This window comes from Paroedura picta, chromosome 4 (assembly GCF_049243985.1).
Source record: "Paroedura picta isolate Pp20150507F chromosome 4, Ppicta_v3.0, whole genome shotgun sequence".
In the NCBI taxonomy this organism is placed as follows: Eukaryota; Metazoa; Chordata; class Lepidosauria; order Squamata; family Gekkonidae; genus Paroedura; species Paroedura picta.
In genome coordinates this window covers 127,048,120-127,065,580 of record NC_135372.1, presented here as the reverse complement: position 1 = coordinate 127,065,580, position 17,461 = coordinate 127,048,120, and the positions used below count along the sequence as shown (strand labels likewise).

General features: G+C 46.8%; 1 protein-coding gene across 1 annotated transcript; it reads right to left on the bottom strand.

The window, feature by feature from the left end:
* Positions 1–5,000: 5,000 nt before the first annotated feature.
* RNF114 (ring finger protein 114) lies at positions 5,001–16,196 on the bottom strand. The gene is made up of 6 exons (XM_077335599.1): positions 15,966–16,196; positions 13,309–13,459; positions 11,075–11,181; positions 9,552–9,666; positions 7,703–7,810; positions 5,001–7,153 (listed from the first exon to the last, which is right to left on the bottom strand). Exons 1-6 carry the CDS (start codon positions 16,100–16,102, stop codon positions 7,088–7,090), a joined length of 684 nt encoding a protein of 227 aa, XP_077191714.1. The 5' UTR covers positions 16,103–16,196; the 3' UTR covers positions 5,001–7,087.
* Between the last annotated feature and the right edge of the window lie 1,265 nt (positions 16,197–17,461).

Sequence of the window (17,461 nt, the reverse complement as noted above, 5' to 3'; positions counted from 1 at the left end):
TTCCTGCCTTCAGAAGTGGGCCAGGAGGGGGTCGCGTTCCCCACCCCCAGTTGCTGCTGTTAGTATGAAAAGTGTTCTCAATCATCTCCCCCTCCACCCCGCAGGCCCGTTTCCACACCGCAGTCATTTGTACGGCTGCCTGGAGGCTTTTACTGCAAGGTAAACAGCACTTTCTACGCTGCAGGGGAATGGCACAGGCGGGTGCAGAGGTATGTGTCAGCCACGCAGGAGCCGAGGGGTCCTGACGAAGTGGGTGGCAGAAATGGGCCTCTCCCTGAGGCTTACCAATACCCTCCATTGAGCACTATTTTCCACCATTAGGGTCTTTGAGGGGATTTCCCTCCCTCGCACACAGACTCCAGAAAATATCCCCCCCCCACACACACACACACATTCACCCTCCTCTCATCAGGTCTTGGGTTCCAGACTGAAGAAGCAGAAGAGTTGGTTCTTATATGCCACTTTTCTCTACCCAAAGGAGTCTCAAAGCGGCTTACAATCGCCTTGCCTTTCCTCTCCCCACAACAGACACTCTGTGAGGTGGGTGAGGCTGAGAGAGCCCTGATATTACTGTTTAGTCAGAGTAATTATCAGTGTTGTGGGGAGCCCAAGGTCACCCAGCTGGCTGCATGTGGGGGAGCGTGGAATCAAACCCAGCTCGTCAGATTAGAAGTCTGCAGTCCTAACCACTACACCAAAAGGATAGCTGTCTTTTACTAGAGAATGTGGTGACTGATGCCAAATGGCACCTGCTGTAAACCCAGAATACTTTGAGGTTCCAGGGCAGCTTTTTGGTGGTGTTACAAGGGAGGGACGGGAATGGAAGGATGGGAGGGATAACAGTCCCTGCTGGTTCCCTTCAATATGGTTGCCAGGCTCCAGGTGAAGCCTAGAGAACTCCTAGAATTACAGTTGATCTCCAGATGTGAGAGATCAGTCCTCTTGGGGTGGGAGAAAGCTGCTCTGGAGGGGGACTCTCTGGCATTGTAAGATGGTGTTCGACCCCTTCCCAAACCCCACCCTCCCTCCTTTTGGGTCTACTCCCAACCCTCCAAGGGTTTCCCTAGCCAAAAGCTGGCATCTCTAGCTCAACAAGTGGTTTAAAAATCCACAAGTGGATTGTAGTCTGACCTGCTGGGTCATTGAGCCAACACTTGCTTTGCTTTTTACACAAAAGAAGGAGAAAGACTATGGCGACAGTGCACAGTTACTTTAATTCGGTTTATTTATTATTAAATGAATAGACTGCCTCTCTCTGCAAACAAGATTGGGTGGTTTGCAACATATTAAAATTCAGTTTAACGTAAAACACTAAAATGACAAATGCCCTATGCTCCATTTTCCCGCTTTTTCTCCATGTATTCTATGGTGGGATGTTCTGCAAAAGGGAGGAGGAAGGCCCGTATGATTTGATTTACTGGTTCTGGCCTCAACCTGGTGGAGGCGTGCCATTTTACAGGCCCTGAGGAACAGAAGTCGTTCTGTCAAGCCCCACAGGTCCCGCATCTTGGCTGGCAGCTGATTCTACCAAGTTGGAACCAAGGCTCTGGTTGAGGCTAGGCACACCTCTTTCAGGCCAGGGACCTGGAGGGACATGGACAGCTTGCATTTGGTCAGAGGGAAAAGATGGGGGGTGGGGACATTGACAAAGAAGACCCTGGCTATGTAGGGCTACCACAGTCCCCTTGGGACTAACACTACAAAAACAGACAACAGACCACAACCCCCGAAGCAGTTTTTCTTCTACCAACCCCGCTAATCTCAGCATTTATTTCCTTGCATCTCCACCCCACACAGAAGCGTTCACGTAGGAGTCTCACGTTTGGCCTGTTCTATCCACGACCACGGAAGTTCTAAACCCAGTTCAGTTTTGAAGTCAAGATGGAGGGGGAGGCACACACGTTGTTTTCGGAGGCAGTACAGCTGCGGAGAGAGTTGAGTAAGAGCTGGGGATCCTGTTTTTAAGATCTGCAGAAGCAGCCGTGTATCGTGTCGTGTTTACTGCCATTAGTCATCTACTCTGGTAACCCAGTTTTATCACATTATTGCACACAAGACATTCCACTGCATTGCTCTAAAACCTTCTACCACCCTCCTGCCTTGGCTGTTTGCGCTGCACTGCTTTCGTGGTGTTCTCGACTGATTTTATTGCATTCTTTCTAGCCGCAATCTGCTCCGAGCCTCAGTAAGAAAGTCAAGCTACAGACAAAAACGCATACCTCCCTTAGCCTCGGACCAGTAAATATTTCTCAGCCATCCTACCTCAAGACTGTTGCGGAGATAAGCCGCGTAGAAGAGCCACAGATCCCACCCTGAGCTTTGGGGAAGAAAGGCAGCATTAAAACAGATGGGATGGTATTTTTATTTCCCTAGCAACACGCAAATGTTTGCACGGCCCACTCGGGCTCTGGAACGAACATACAACACGGCGAAAGGGCAAGATCTGTCTGCCGCCTGGCAAAGGTGCTTCTCAAGCAGGGACTTCAGCTTCTTGGCCGATGATCTCACAGTGAGTCAACTGTTCCTTCCAAGTCGGGGCAGGTGACCTTCCACTCATAGCGGAAACATTTCCATCATCCCCACCACCACCACCAAGCTCTAAGAAGCCACAGCAAGTGCACCCACAGCTGAAGACCTCTAGGGCAGCATGCCCTCCGCAGGACTAAGTATTGTCGGCAGTGATCCCCTTCACCCACTGGCCCACTCATTTCTCTGTGACGTGGATGATACACAACCACAGTGTCGTTTCTCCAAGTAGCTCAGGCAAACCAAAGGGGACAGGGACCTTATGATCGTCAGCAGCAAACCCAAACAGCAGGGCTCATTGGCAGAGCACATGCTTGGCATGCAGAAGGCTGCAGGTTCAATCCCTCGGCCTCTCCAGGCAATAGGCAACATGCAAGATGCTGGAGGAAAGCTGTTGCCAGTCAGAGGGGACGATGATGGACAAAATGGCTTTAACGATGGGTTTTATTGTAATTTTTATCTTGTAAACCGCCGTGAGCCTAAGGGAACGGCAGTATAAAAGTTTAATAATAATAAAATAAGGGCTGATGCAGGCAGACTCACCCTCCCACTAACCACTTATTGAAGCTGCTCTTCTGCATAAAAGCTTGGGTGAAACAAGGGGCAACTGGGCAGCCTTCGTAGCGATGGCATTCTACTGCTTGGGCCATATTATCTCTATAAGGCAGTGGTCCCCAACCTGCGGGCCGCGGCCCGAAGGCCATGGCGCCCCCCCCGCAGTAAAAAAACTTCCCCAGCTGCAAGCTGGCGGCCTGGGAAGCTTCTTACTGCGGGAGGGCGGGGAGAGGGAATCAGGGCCGCGCACTGCGCATGCGCGGTCGAAATCGCGCATGTGTGGCACTTTTGTGCATGCGCGAAAGTGCTGCGCATGCGCGATTCCGGCCGCACGTGCACGATGCGCGGGCGGGGCAGTTGCCCTGCCGGTCCCCAGCCTCAGAAAGGTTGGGGACCACTGTTATAAGGGATGCTCCGGTGCATCCTTATTGAAGGTGCAGAACAAAGTTTGAATCTGGGGGCACCTTCAAGACCAACAAGCTATTGAGAAACAAAAATAAGAGTCCAAGAACAGCTTTAAGGCCAATAAAGATTTACTCAAAGGTGTGAGCTTTTGAGTGCATGCACTCCAAAGTGCTCTTGGACTCTTATTTTTGTTGTGCTACTTCAGACGAACGCGGCTACCCACTTGAAGCTATTGAAGAGATTTTGAAGGTTTCTTGCCAGGCGTTGTAATGGGAAGAGCACCCTCTACTGGGTAAGGTCTGAACTGCAGCTTTGTTTGCAGTGTACAAGAGCTTATTCACCTCTCTCCCTGTCAGAACCCATCAACCAACGAAACGGGTGCTGAAATGGTGAGTAAACAGGACTAGCTTACTACGTGCCAGAAACACTCAATTAGAGACATTCATGCTTGAGTTTTATTTTAGGCGTTTAAGCCGTTTTCCCCAAAAGATGAACCCAAAACTACTTTCCAGTATTCTCTCCTCCTGTTGGATGCTCACAAGCCAGTGAGGTAGGACAAGCTGCAAGCTTGGACCAAAAACATGTGCAGAACTCTTCTGGTAAAGTGGCAATTCAAACCTGGTTTTCCCTGGCTGTATTCTGACATTTACCACTACCGCACTACGGGTCTCTTGCTACATGGATGAGTTATACAGGCTGAAGGAAGGACCCGACAATGTTAGTAATTGTACTGGCATTATAGCTCTAAAGGCAGTTAAAAATTGTAGGCTCACCTCCAGCGGTGTTTGCAAGATACCCAGTACCCGCTTGTTTATAAAATCCCTTGTTTATAAAGGTTGGCCAGCTTGTATTTTCTACACAAGATGAATTGATTTGCACATGGCAAGACGATGTATTTTATGCTTGTGCTGCGGGCCCTTTCAGACCCACCAGAATGGAGAGGGACTGAATCAGAGTTGAAAGTATCTTCTGGGGATCAGGGGTCAGGATACTTTAGTCACCACCTTTCATAACCCATTACAAGCCATGGCACATTAGGCTTTTTAAAAATAGGGTTTAAAACTATCAGACTGAAATTTGCATGGAATTCACGGCCCTTATTTTTGCTCTAAACCACGCTTTCTCAACTTTTTTTGCAGCTGAGAAACCCCTGAAAGAGTCTTCAGATTTCAAGTAACCCCGTAAGTGGCATAATTGTGGGAATACAGTTGAGAAGCATGGCTGTATACACACCCACCCAGGGTCCCTCCCCTTCCCACCAGAGCCATCAGTGACCATTATGGGAAGGGGGCAGCATGACAATATATGGTCATATTGCCCCCCCCCCCCAAATTTAACAGATTTTTAAAAATGAAAAATTAATTTACTGATATCCATTTGGGAAGCTGTTCCAGAGCTGTCAAGAAACCCTAGAGTTTCACAGAACCCTGCCCTAAACCTGACCCCAATCCTCATCTGAGAGGGAGGGCTTCATTCATTCTTGCTGATGAAATGAAAACTACTGGAGCCAGGTGTTTCAACAAACATTAGGCTTTAATTACTACACATTTATTCCTTTTCAAAGCCAGAACAAGATAAGTTTTGAAGTTCTAAAATTATTAAAATTGCTAGAAGTGCACTTTGAATATGAGAACAAAGTAGTCAGATATGTTTATTAGGATACCCAGTTTCTTGGAATTCTGTAGAACGTTGCTGTTTGCTGAAATAAAAGTTGCCAGGATCCACAGACTGCACAAGTGGAAATTCTTCTGCATACAAGCGGATCCCCATCCACCACCACTGTTTCTACCGTCCCCAGACACACTGAACACCATTGATTTCCCTTCCAACATCCTTGAGACACTTCTGGTGGGGGCACAGGAAGACTATGGCAGGAAGGGTCGCAGAGGGATCAGAAGAAATGCCCCACAACACAATGGGCACGCTTTGTATGTTGACCAGTCTCACCAAAAATTATCACTACTGGAATGGTTCAGTGCAAGAAAAGAGGGTTAAAAGTCACAGGATTTTGGATACAGTTTTAAAATCAAGTTTAGACAATCTACAAATGGAGCACTTCCTGAAAAGTAGCAAGTTGATAAGTTAAGTGCAGGTCATTCCAGTGGTCAGGATACTCGCGCCGTATGAACCAGTGATGAGACGGCTCAAAGACCACCAGATGTTAAGTTGTCATCTTCCAACAGGTTGCATAGTGTTCTGTCTCAATTTCAAAACACGGTCAAGGCTGAATTGTGTGTTTCGATTTGTGCAAGCTCTGCAACCACACACTCCAGGAGCGGCTTGTTGTCACAGCAGTTATCAGAAGGCGGTTAATACACAGAGTGATTCAGACGCCTCCAGCGCAACCACTTAAGCAATCTTTAGCGCCCAGTTCTCCGACTGTCTGAAGCCGGGTCATCCATCTACTTTTGCACAGTAAACATCATTTTTGAATGTTCCACCGTAAGGCAAGATTTTACACACCCATTTGAAATCCAAGTTATTCGGGGGAATTCAGTAGTTCAGATGACTACATAGTGTTGCATTCAGACATGGTCACAATTCCCCCCCCCCCAACAAAAAGAACTATGTAAGCCAGCAGTTATCTTTAGATATGAAAAAACTGACTGAGAATCAGTCCCGATTGGCTGGACAGCTAGATGTTTCAACTACAGCAAAGCAGGGGGGGGGGGAGGGTCAAGATGGGGCATAAACACGAATTTTACATGTGCACTGAATTTTCTGCATGGAACTTTTCACATATGACATCTTAATCTATTACATACAGAAGCATAAATCCAATGAAGCTTTACTTGAATCTCAGAAGTCCAGAATTTGTTATGTCTAAGGAATCCAAAGTTAACTCATTTGTTACCGTCAAAAAAAAAAAAAAAATTCAACTCTAGGTACAGAGACAGAAATACACCAGGGCATTTGGGAGCTCAGGAAACTAGAAATGACATTACCTGTTCAAATCCACCTGTCTTGCAAGCTCAACAAACCAAGTCACGCTTAGCATTAGTGGTTGGAGAGCAGTGCCCAACAGGACTGCCCTAAGATCTCTTCCAACCTCCTGGAAGGGGTCTAGTTAGTAAATCAAAACATGAGCCTGCTATGAAGATGCAATACTGTGCTTAGAGACTTAAGGGCCGATTACAGTGTTTGTATATCTCTGTATGAAGTCAAGCTCACCATTTTTTTCTATACGAAGAACACAAACCTGCTTGACACCTGAGGCCAATAATCAGAACTGCAAGTGCCCAGTGGAAGATTTAACTTCTAAAACTGGATGCATATTCAAAAAGGAACGATACGGTTTTCAAAAGGCGGCTTGCGGGCTAACATTATTGCAATGCTTCAGGAGGTTTAGTTCGGAGAACTGGGGAAGAGGCCGAGATGGAAGAAAGCAAGACAAACCGAAAGTATCCTCAAATAAGAATGAACGAAACGTTCCCTGCGGTGTATGAGCAAGATCACTAAAAAGAAATAATCAGCAAAGCAAAACATAATGAAGTTGGGCTCTTCACTTTATGGATGCCAGAGATCGTCGGGGCAAGAAGTGTCTGGGATATATCTCCCCCTAATGGAAGCCAGATATTAAAGAGTTCTTTTCTTGTTTTGTTCATTGATCCCTTAAGGAACGCAACATAACTTGAGCAATTGTATCATCTTCGTCTGCATCATAGTCCTAGAACACAAGACAGGGGAGGAAAGGTATGAGCCAAAGCAACTTGGTCTTGTCTCCAAATAGTTTTTTTCTGTAGCACAACTCTCCAACTTAAAGCTTACAGACACCTTTGGAATCCTGAGGGGGTGGTGAGTGCTTCCAACAAAATGTTCATCCCCCAGCAGCACAGCCAACAAAACACCCTCCCACCCACCCACCTCCTGGGAAGAAGAAACGTGGGAAGTGGGAATGGAACGACACACTGAGGAAAACCTGGGTGCTTATCAGTCCTCCTGTCCCTTACAGCAGCCCCACCCAGATTCCCTTGATGGGCACCAAGGGAAATACTGGCAGGCACCATGCTGGGCAACCTGCTCTACCGATGCTGGGCATGGCAGGGGCTCAGATAGTTTGTAGGGGCTCTCACAGACAGCTTGAAGGCCATATTTTTGAACAGCTGACATTAAAGACTGAAAGCAAATGGATTCCTGCCATTTTGCCACTTATTCATTTAGATGTCTATACCGCCCTTCCCTACGGCTCTGGGCGCATTTTGTGCTTGCCACTTACCACAAAAGTATCGTAAGAAAACCGATGTCGTCGCTGAAGATGCTCCATGAAGTTAGCACTTCTGTAGCTTGGGTCACCCCATGGCATTGATGCACAAATTGGACAGACCTGGAAAAGTGGACAGTTTATCTTCTCAACAACCCTGCCTGAATTTTTTTATTAGGCTAGCATGCACTCTGAAGCCTGTCTGCTTACTGAAATTTTTAATGGCTTGTGCCTAAGCAGACCCTGGAGCCAGAAGGCACTCCTGCTCATATAAAGGGGCCGCACTCTAACTGCAGCACCCTGGTTACATTACCTGCCACTGCTCAAGGGACCGAGGAAGGAGTAGGACCAAACAGAGAAAGAATACAAATGCACAAGTTGTCCATGTTTATTTGAGAGCACTCCTGATTTACTACACTGAATCGCATTCGAAGGCTCTTTTGCACCAGTAGGACTCTCTCTTTGCAAAAGGAAGTCTTTGGATCCAGACCAATTTACCCAAGATTTAGAAGTATTATAAGGACAAGAGAAAAGTGATGAATCAATTTCATTTATACCCCACCTTTCTCTCCAACAGGGACCCAAACCAGCATACATTGTTCTCCTCTCATCCACTGGAATAGTTGGCTCACCCCAGTTAAGGACCTAGGCTTCCAAAATTAAATACTCGGAACTGCCCTTTTTGGATACGAAGTACTTCAGCAATAACAATGATATAATGCTGATGTCATGAAATGTGCTGTAGGCGTGGGAAATATTATGGAATGCAACCATGATGTAACGAATGGGATGAAATTAATTCAAAAGAAATTCCATCTAAACATCCAGAAGAAGTTCCTGACAGTTAGAGCGGTTTCTCAGTGGAACAGGCTTCCTCTGGAGGTGGTGGGTTCTCCATCTTTGGAAATTTTTAAACAGAGGCTGGAGAGCCATTTGACAGAGAGGCTGATTCTGTGAAGGTTCAAGGGGGTGGCAGGATACAGTGGATGAGCGATTGGGATGTGAGTGTCCTACATGGAGCAGGGGGTTGGACTAGATGACCCATAAGGTACCTTCCAACTTGTATTATTCTATGAATAGAAATTAAGCCCATTTTATATGTGAATAAAATGGGCGCTAGTCCATTGTGCCCGGGGAAGCCGTCTCCGGGCCCCAGGAGCAGCCACGTCCCCCCACCTACCCGCCAGCGTCCCGGGGCCTTCTCCCAGCCCCAGGAGCAACCTCGCCTGCGAAGCGGCAAGGCTGTTCCTGGGGCCGGGAGAAGTCCCCCACCTACCGCGCCCCCCCTCAGTGACAAGGGAGCAGGGGCGGGAAAGGAGCAGGGACTCCGCGTCTTTGACGCGGCGTCCCTGTTCCTTTCCCGAGGTGGAGGAGAATCTGGGCCGGAGGACTCACCATGTGGGCTGCCTGGTCTGTCTGCGCAGCAAGTCCCTGGCCGGGCCAGGCTTGGCCCTGGATGGACACTCGGAGCGCCCAATCAGGAGGCGCTTAGCGGCTCCTGATTGGGCCCTCCGAGTTTTTATCCAGGACAGGGCCCACCCTAACTCCTCCCCAACAGCCCTTACCCTTTTATCTAATCCGCTCCACAGGAGCGATTAAAGATTCTATGATTCTAACCTGTCCAAGACACCTGGGTTCGGACCACTATCCAGTACCCCTTTCTTCTCAGCCTGGTTTACATCTATAGACATACAACACTTTGCACTGATGGTCATCTAGTATTAATCTCAAGGAGACAAGATTTTATCATCAAAACAGTTTTGCTGCTTGTTAATTGATTCCATAAGTCTTTTATTTAGAGGACAGAGCAGCCTCTCCCAAAGCCACTGGTTAGGCCAAGCTGAAGCAAGTAAATCAGTATTACCACTCGCTTTGTATCCAGGCTGTGATACTTTCGGCAGTGTTCTACCAGCCCTTCCTGGTCCAGGTTTCTCTCGCTGCAGTAAGGGCACGGAAATGTAAACCTATTTGGAACACTCCTGGAGAGAGTGAGAAAGAGGGATTTGTAAATATGAGTGAGGTTATGCATAAAGGAAGGCTCTGAATTTTGCTACAGGCTTTCCCCACGTGTAGACAAACATCTCACACGCAGGCAGTAATACCGAAAGAACTACATCCACAGTGTATGGCAATGCAGAAGACATTGTTACAAGGTGTATTAGTGACAGGTTATGTCTCCCATTCTTGTGCTGTACTGTTTTCTTGGCTGAGGCACATTATTAAGGAAGTAATATTGCTCACAAAAACATGCTTATCTAAATCCTTTATAGTTGAGAAAGTTAATGAGGATTTGCACTTGGCTAGGATTCACATGCTCTCATCTCCAATAATGAGATGCGAACACAGGTGCGATTTTATAATTAGGAAAGTTCACATACTCTGGTCTCCACTAATAAGATAAGGAGTCCAGGGATGACGCATCCCTGGAATGAGCAGTGAGTGGCAGACATCATCCATCAGTCTTGTTTATTATTTCAGTTTAAGCATAAAAAGGTAGCTGCTAGCTTGATAGGGGAGCTCAGTATAGATCTTGCACCAGATGCTGTACACCTTGTCGTTGGGGGTCCATCTCTGCTACTTTCTGAAAGGCTCTCAGTAGCTGATTAGAGCTGTCTTACGTGGTAAGTATGAACGTTCTTGTAGTGTAACATCTATGTTACAACTGCCTGCTAATAAAATACAACAAGTTTACCTCTCCACTGGCGTGTTTATTGTTTCCAAATCCTAATAAAAGAACCATCGCCACATTGATTGGCAAGACACCCAGACATGAAGAGAAACAAGCAGTGTGTAAATTAAAAAGCAAGCTTCCCATTTCTGCAGTTTATACAACATGAAGAACAAAAGCTTCTTCTTTTTTGCCCAACCAGAAATAACGTTTGCGGGTACCTGCTTCCTGGGAACTGGGGTAAGCCTTTTACTTTGCTAGCATCCCTCTTTCAGAAATCTTAGCCGTCCCAGTCTATTTTGACTCCCTCCCAAAGCAAGACTATACATATATCATATTTAGAATTTTGGGCTGCAACTGTAGAAGCGTGAACCAGCCGCTTCTCTCCGCTGGACGCTGCTTCTAACATGACTCCTGATTCACAAATATTTCAAGTCTAAATTCAGTCTCCTTTGAAAAACAATGCAGCAAGTGACTGTGCGGCTAAACCATAAAAAGCGATCCTGACCTGGGTCACAAGAACTGCAAGTCAAGAGCTTTCAGCAGAACAGCCAAAATAGGAACACTTATAAACTGCCCACATTTTATAACCAAGCAAGGAGTTTCTAAAGCCCCTTTCCCACGAGTACCATGAAGCCTGACAGATCTTTATCGAAATTTTGAACCCAATTGTAAACAGCAGTACAGTAAAGGCAGCTCTCCACGAAGGTGTTTGTTACCTTGTATCCTGTGGTGGATCTTTAGTCACCGCTCTAACACCTTCCATTATGTAGTTCTGGTATTTCAAGCAAGAGGCAACGTGACTACGTAGCTTCGAGAGGTACATCTGCACAGGAAGAGTCAAACAAGGTTCTCTTTAATGCAGTCATGACAAATGCTTCAGACTCAGTGTAAAGAGAGCATTCTCAGAAAGATACCAATTAATCCATTTGCTGCTCCAGAAACACTGAAGCACAGCAGGCTCCAAGTCACAGTTTGGGGGGGGGGGGAGTTATAAAGAGAAAACACAAGGCTCAACTGATCTGCATGAAGGCTCTTGTGCTTTCCCAGATCCCTTACACTGCCTCAGACAACTGATACCTTGCTTAACAGACCACTGTTAATTTTTCTTTCATTTCCTGGATAGGCTACTGTTTCTCTCATGCACCCAAGGTTAGGTCTTCTACCTTTCTTCTTGCTTTTACAGCAACCATCAAAATAAAAGTAGATTCCTTTTTACGTTTTATTCTACATGTTAACAATGCCAGGATTTTCCACAGAAGCATCGGAATCGTCCTTTGGACAATTACTTATGCGCCTGTGTCACATACCTGGTAGTTAATTATTAAAAAACCAAACCTTAGGGCTCCGGTGACAAGAAGGCATGGGGGTTTAACTACCACAGACTTCACTGCATAGTATGCCCAATATATAATAGACATTGGACTCAAAAACATTGTTTTTATGCTACTTTACCATAATGCTTCTGACATCTAATGACAGCTGCAGCGTAGAGATGTGCACAGTATTTTATGTGCCCTCTTATATAAGACTGTAAAGACCAAATTCATTTTATGAAAGGGGAAGCTGGGCTACACTCAGCTCACCTAAGGAAGCCACAACTAAAGTAGGATTGAACTCAGGTTTACAGGGGCCAAATTGTGATAAGTGTTTCTTCAAGTAATACAGAATTTTGGGCTAAAATAAAGAAGGCTGCACCAATCACATTTAATACATGCTGCTATATCATGAGAATGCTGATGCAAGCTTACTGGAGAGTCACATTAAAAAATGAACATTAATGGGCACCTTCAATTTGTAGGATGAAGGCAAAGCTAACCATGGAGAGATCTTCAAAAAATCAGCACTCTTGTTTAACTTCACTTATAGGGTTTCTTTGCAGAAGACAGTTTGGGTATAACCAATTAGCCTTAGAACCCGCATTCAGCACAATACAAGCCCCTATAGATCAGTGGTCCCCAACCTTTTTATCGCCGGGGACCGGTCAATGCTTGACAATTTTACTGAGGCCTGGGAGGGGGGTAGTCTTTTGCCGAGGGACATCGCGGCCGGCGCACTTGACTTCCCGCCACCTGCTGGGGGGTGCTGCCAAGCAGCAGCTGCACAGTGCTACGCCGAGGGGGAACCCCAGCCATGGCGGCTGCTGGAAAGCAACAAACGTGAGCCGGTGGCAGAGTGGCAGGGCAGCACCCAAGGCAGCACCTGGGGAGGAGGACGAGGAGGATCCGCGGCCCGGTACCAACTAATCCACGGACTGGTACTGGCCCCTGGACCAGGGGTTGGGGACCACTGCTATAGATGATCTAGTTTCCACAGCTCTCGCCGTTTCACCTTGCTTCAGAGCTATTACACTTCATCTTTAGAATAAAAGATGACCTACTCTTGCATCAACTTTAGCTTGACAGCCAAAGAATTGTAAAAGTGACATGCTAATTGTACTAACAAACCAATACGCTACCTAATTAAAGAAACATCATCCACATGGACTGCTTAAGCTACATCAGGCTGTTGTAAAATTTGTAACATATTCATCATGTCAGTAGCAGAACCTCCGCCATTACACCATGGGGAAAAACTGGCCAAGGACTTGTATTCTGTGTCTCCACTGAAATGTTACCAAGTGAGAGACAGGGATCAAAATCTGTGAACTCCAAGCTGTTTATGAAGCTGACAGATCTCATTACTGGAAATATCTACAAGTTCCATCTGCCACGCTACAGTTGAGACAAGACTCAATTAAACCTTCTCTTTCCCCCACTTCTTTATTGTTGACAAGCTCTTTGCCTATCTGGAAATTCTACCCCAAACACACAGAATGCTATGAGAGAAGGAGGCCTCATCAAGTTACTACAAACATTGGCAGCTTTTACGGGAGTTTGACAGTTATTGAGTGTGAAAGGCCTCTAGCGAGACAAAGTGCTCTATGCAGGTAAAGTATTCCAATGTTCCATACTTTTTTACTGCAGCCATTGCAAGTGGTCTCTGTCATTTCAATTTGCTTTTCCAAGTCCAAAGCTCTGCTGCCATTAGATAGGGTACTGCGGCAAACTCCACAAACTGGCTTTTTCGGCTTAAGACATTCCTGAATGCACGGCATACAGAAGCTAGCGTGGAAGAAAGACACCATGAGAGCATGCCCAATACAGAGAACACAGCCAAAATGCAAACACTCCCCCACCTCCCAATACCACTGAATCAGACAATTTTTATCAGTGCATCCTTAAGTTCAGCTTGTAATAAGTTTTTTGCAGCTCTATAGCTTTTTCAACTTTTTATTCTCTTAAAGAAGTCGTACACCCTATGAAATGCTATTTTATGCACTATTAACACTACCACTCACAAAGCTGCCTGCTGACCAACCACTGCTGGCTCTTATCACTGCTGGCTCTTATATACAAATGAGTATATTTGATATTAATTTCACTATGAGTATCTACAATTAGGATCGAAAGTTGCTTCACATTCCTAGGGGCTAGAAAAGAGCGTTAGCAAACAACAAGGCAAATAAAACTACTTGCACGCTTGGCTGTTGGGATTAATCCTAATATAGGAAGTGGCATGTTTTCCATCAGATACTGGTACCAAGTTCATTATTTACTCTTTTACAACTGGAGACAACTAAGACAACATCCATGCTACTTCCAAGAGTAATGCACTTCATCATGTATAATAATAAAATTCTCACAATTTCAGATTCCTTCTGCTGAGCCATTTTTTTTTATTTTGTTGTGAGGCTCCACAACAAAGATGAATTCTTTTTAAAACAGGATATAAAATAGGGAAATGCTGGCTAAGGGGTAGAACAGACACAAGCACAAAGAATTATATGCAACACCAGTAAAGAGCACTTTCAGTTTCTATTCTGCTCCACTGTTTACATTTCCTGGAATCCCTTACTTATGTAATCCTAGCATTAACACTTCCCTATAACCAGAAAACTAATAGAGCAGCAGAGGGCTAGACTAAAGCTTCTCCCCCAGTGCAGTTTTTTTATTTTTGGCAGGGAGTTTTTACACAGGGGAAAGCATCAAAACCCCAACCCTATACAACCATCTTGGAATTCTATAAGTCTTCAATAGCATCCCATCAGCCATATATCCCTACACAGACTGTCAGTTTGGTGCCTGCTTCATTACTTCTGAAAGGCTTCCTACATAAATCTCAGTAGAGAAAACTAAAGGTATATGAAAGTTTGTTAGAACAATAATAGCTAGTTAGCTGACAAGCATAGCAGGTTCTTTTTCTAATAAAAAGAACCTTTCTTTGTGGTCAGCTGAAAGGAAAAAAAGGTCACTTTTATGTCTTAATAAATGAACTGAATAGGGATTACTGGAAAGTGCATTTCCTAAAATTCCTTGTGCAAGCCTATTAAAAGCCAAGGCAGTTGGTCCTCCAGCTTTTACAAGAAGGCAGCAATATCTATATTGCAATGAGATTATCAGCTTCCTGCTTACTTTCTGTTTCTGGGAATAGCAGAAGAAAGTAAAAGAAAAGCAAAACAGAATGCAACTGAAACAGGGAGTGGGGTGAGACACAGCCTGTGAGAGTTTACCTATGAGCAATTACCCAGTGGAGCTATTAGCAGTTCCCTGGAGTCTAAGAAGGAAAAAGACCAAATGTAGAGCCCAGCAGCACCTTTAAGGCCAACATTTTTAAAATTCAAGGTATGAGCTTTCATGTGAACGCAAACTTCCTCACATATCTGAGAAAGTGTGCATGTGCGTGAAAGCTCATCCCTCGAATAACACTTGGTTAGTCTTAAAGGTGCCAGTGAACTCTAGATTTGTTCTGCCTCAGGCCAACATGCCTACCCACATAAACCTAAGAAGGAAAAAGCAACCCTGGGCGAGGTAGGCTTAAAACAGGGGTAGTCAAACTGTGGCCCTCCAGATGTCCATAGACTACAATTCCCAGAAGCCCCTGCCAGTGAATGCTGGCAGGAGCGTCTGGGAATTGTAGTCCATGGACATCTGGAGGGCCAAAGTTTGACTATCCCTGGCTTAAAGCATTAGGCCCCCAGTATGCCTGCAAAGAGAGGCAGGAGAAATAACACACTTGCTCTCTGTACAGCACCAATGGGAAGCAGCAAGTCAGTAGCAGTTCAGCACATGGCAGGGGCTCATGGGAATTGTAGTGCATGGACATCTGGAGGGCCGCAGGTAGACTACCCCTGCTCCAGGGCATCTCGACCCATTGCCCTGCACGACAGAAGCGCTCGAGCTAGCTGCAAAGAGGTTTGTCGATTAACACTATTTTACTTATTGGTTAAAATTCTAGCCCGCCGTCCTCTTTGGACTCAAGGCGGGTTGCATAGAATATCCCGATTAAAAACAACACAAATCTAAAACACACTGAGGGGGGCAAGATCCCTCCTCCCTCATGCAGGCAGATATCATAGAAGGCAACTCGGAGACCAGGCAGCCGCGGGAAACGGGGACGAAGACACGCGCTGCTCAGGAAGGAACACCGTCGGGATGGGGCGGCGGGAATGAGGACTTCTCCTCCTCCCCACAGCCGTGGCTGCAGCAAGCCAACCTCCGACCAACAACGCGCCCTGTCCCCCCCCCCCCCGACCGGTCTGGCCCCCTCCCCGCCGCTCCCGCCACTCACATATGGCCGCAAGGCGCCCGCACGGGGTTCTCGTACACCTCCAGGCAGACCGGGCACGTGAAGCGAGAGAGCGGGTCGAGCCGCCCAGCGGCCGGCGCCCCCTCCGAGAACCGAGCACTCGCCTCGGCCAGCGCCATCTTGGAGCGCCGCTTCCGCCAACGACGCCCGACCGCTCCGAGAAGCGGCTACGGCGCTCTAAGAGGGCCACTCGCCGCTCAGACCGCGCCCACAGAACCCCACGGCGCAGGCGCGGGCGCCGGAGGAGGAGGACATCGGAGTTGGAGCTGGGAATCCCCGCCGCCGCTTGGGAGAACTGGGGGGTTCCCAGAGCGGGCGGGGAAGCGGCAGCTGAGCCAAAGGGAGCGTTGCGAAATCCGCAAAACGCGGATAGTTGGGGAACGCTTTCCCGTCGCCTCCCAGCAGGGGTTGATCCGTAACTCTCAGGAAGCCGCTGTCTTGGGGGGATTTGTGTGCAGGGGAAATTGAGAACCGATAAGTCTCCAGGTCCTCGTGGCGTTAGGCAGACTGTACGTGGGTGGGCAGAAGGGACTGTGTCCGTGCTGGGCTCTCGTGGCCCTTTCTTGCATGCCCAGGGAAATGCCAATCGCCACTGTGGGGTTGGGAGGCGAATTTCCTCCAGCCCGGAATGGCCGGGGGTTCTTGTTGTGTGTGTGTGTGTGTGTGTGTGTGTATGTGTGGGAGGCATCATCTGGGCACTGGGGTCACTGTGGTGGGCAGGAGTTGTGAATTTCCTGCATTGTGCGGGGGGGGGGGTTGGGCTAGATGACCCTGGAGATTCCTTCCAACTCTATAGTTCTATGAAGTGCGTGGCAGAATTATTTTAAAAATATATGTATGTTGATAGGTATATCTTTATTCAAATCTTTATTCAAAAGCCAACATTACAAGGGTTTTAATGTATTCTTTTATTGATTGTAAACCGCCGCGAGACATTGAGAGCGGCGGTATATAAATATAATTATAAATAAATAAATAACAAAACACACACAAGCAGATTAAAGCAGATTTCCAAACAAACTTTTCACAGCAGGCAAGGCAACCACAATAAGACTGCCTGCTTTCAAACCTCAGTTGCTGTCAGTAAGAGGCAATAGAAGGGCCCTTTCCAGGGCTACTTGGCTTCCTAGTCCCTCTCTGTTCTTCTTCCTTCTGGCCTGGAGGAACCAATGTGCAGCGGTAGCTATGATGATGCCATACAACTTGCCTGGGCCCAGTGCTAGCTTCCACAGAACTTGTGCAACTGGGTCAAGCCTAGTACGAAGCAATTTGCTACCACACACCTTTTGCAGCTTGGCCAGACTTTTCCCAGGGAGAAGCTGCCCTAGGGAGTCAAGTAGGGAAAGCTTACAGCCATTGTAGTATAGTGGTTAGTGTCAGAATCTGGGAGGTCCAGGTTCACATTCCCACAGGACCATGCAAACTTGCTTGGTGACCTGGGGTCAATTACAGACTCCGGGCCTAGCCTACATCACATG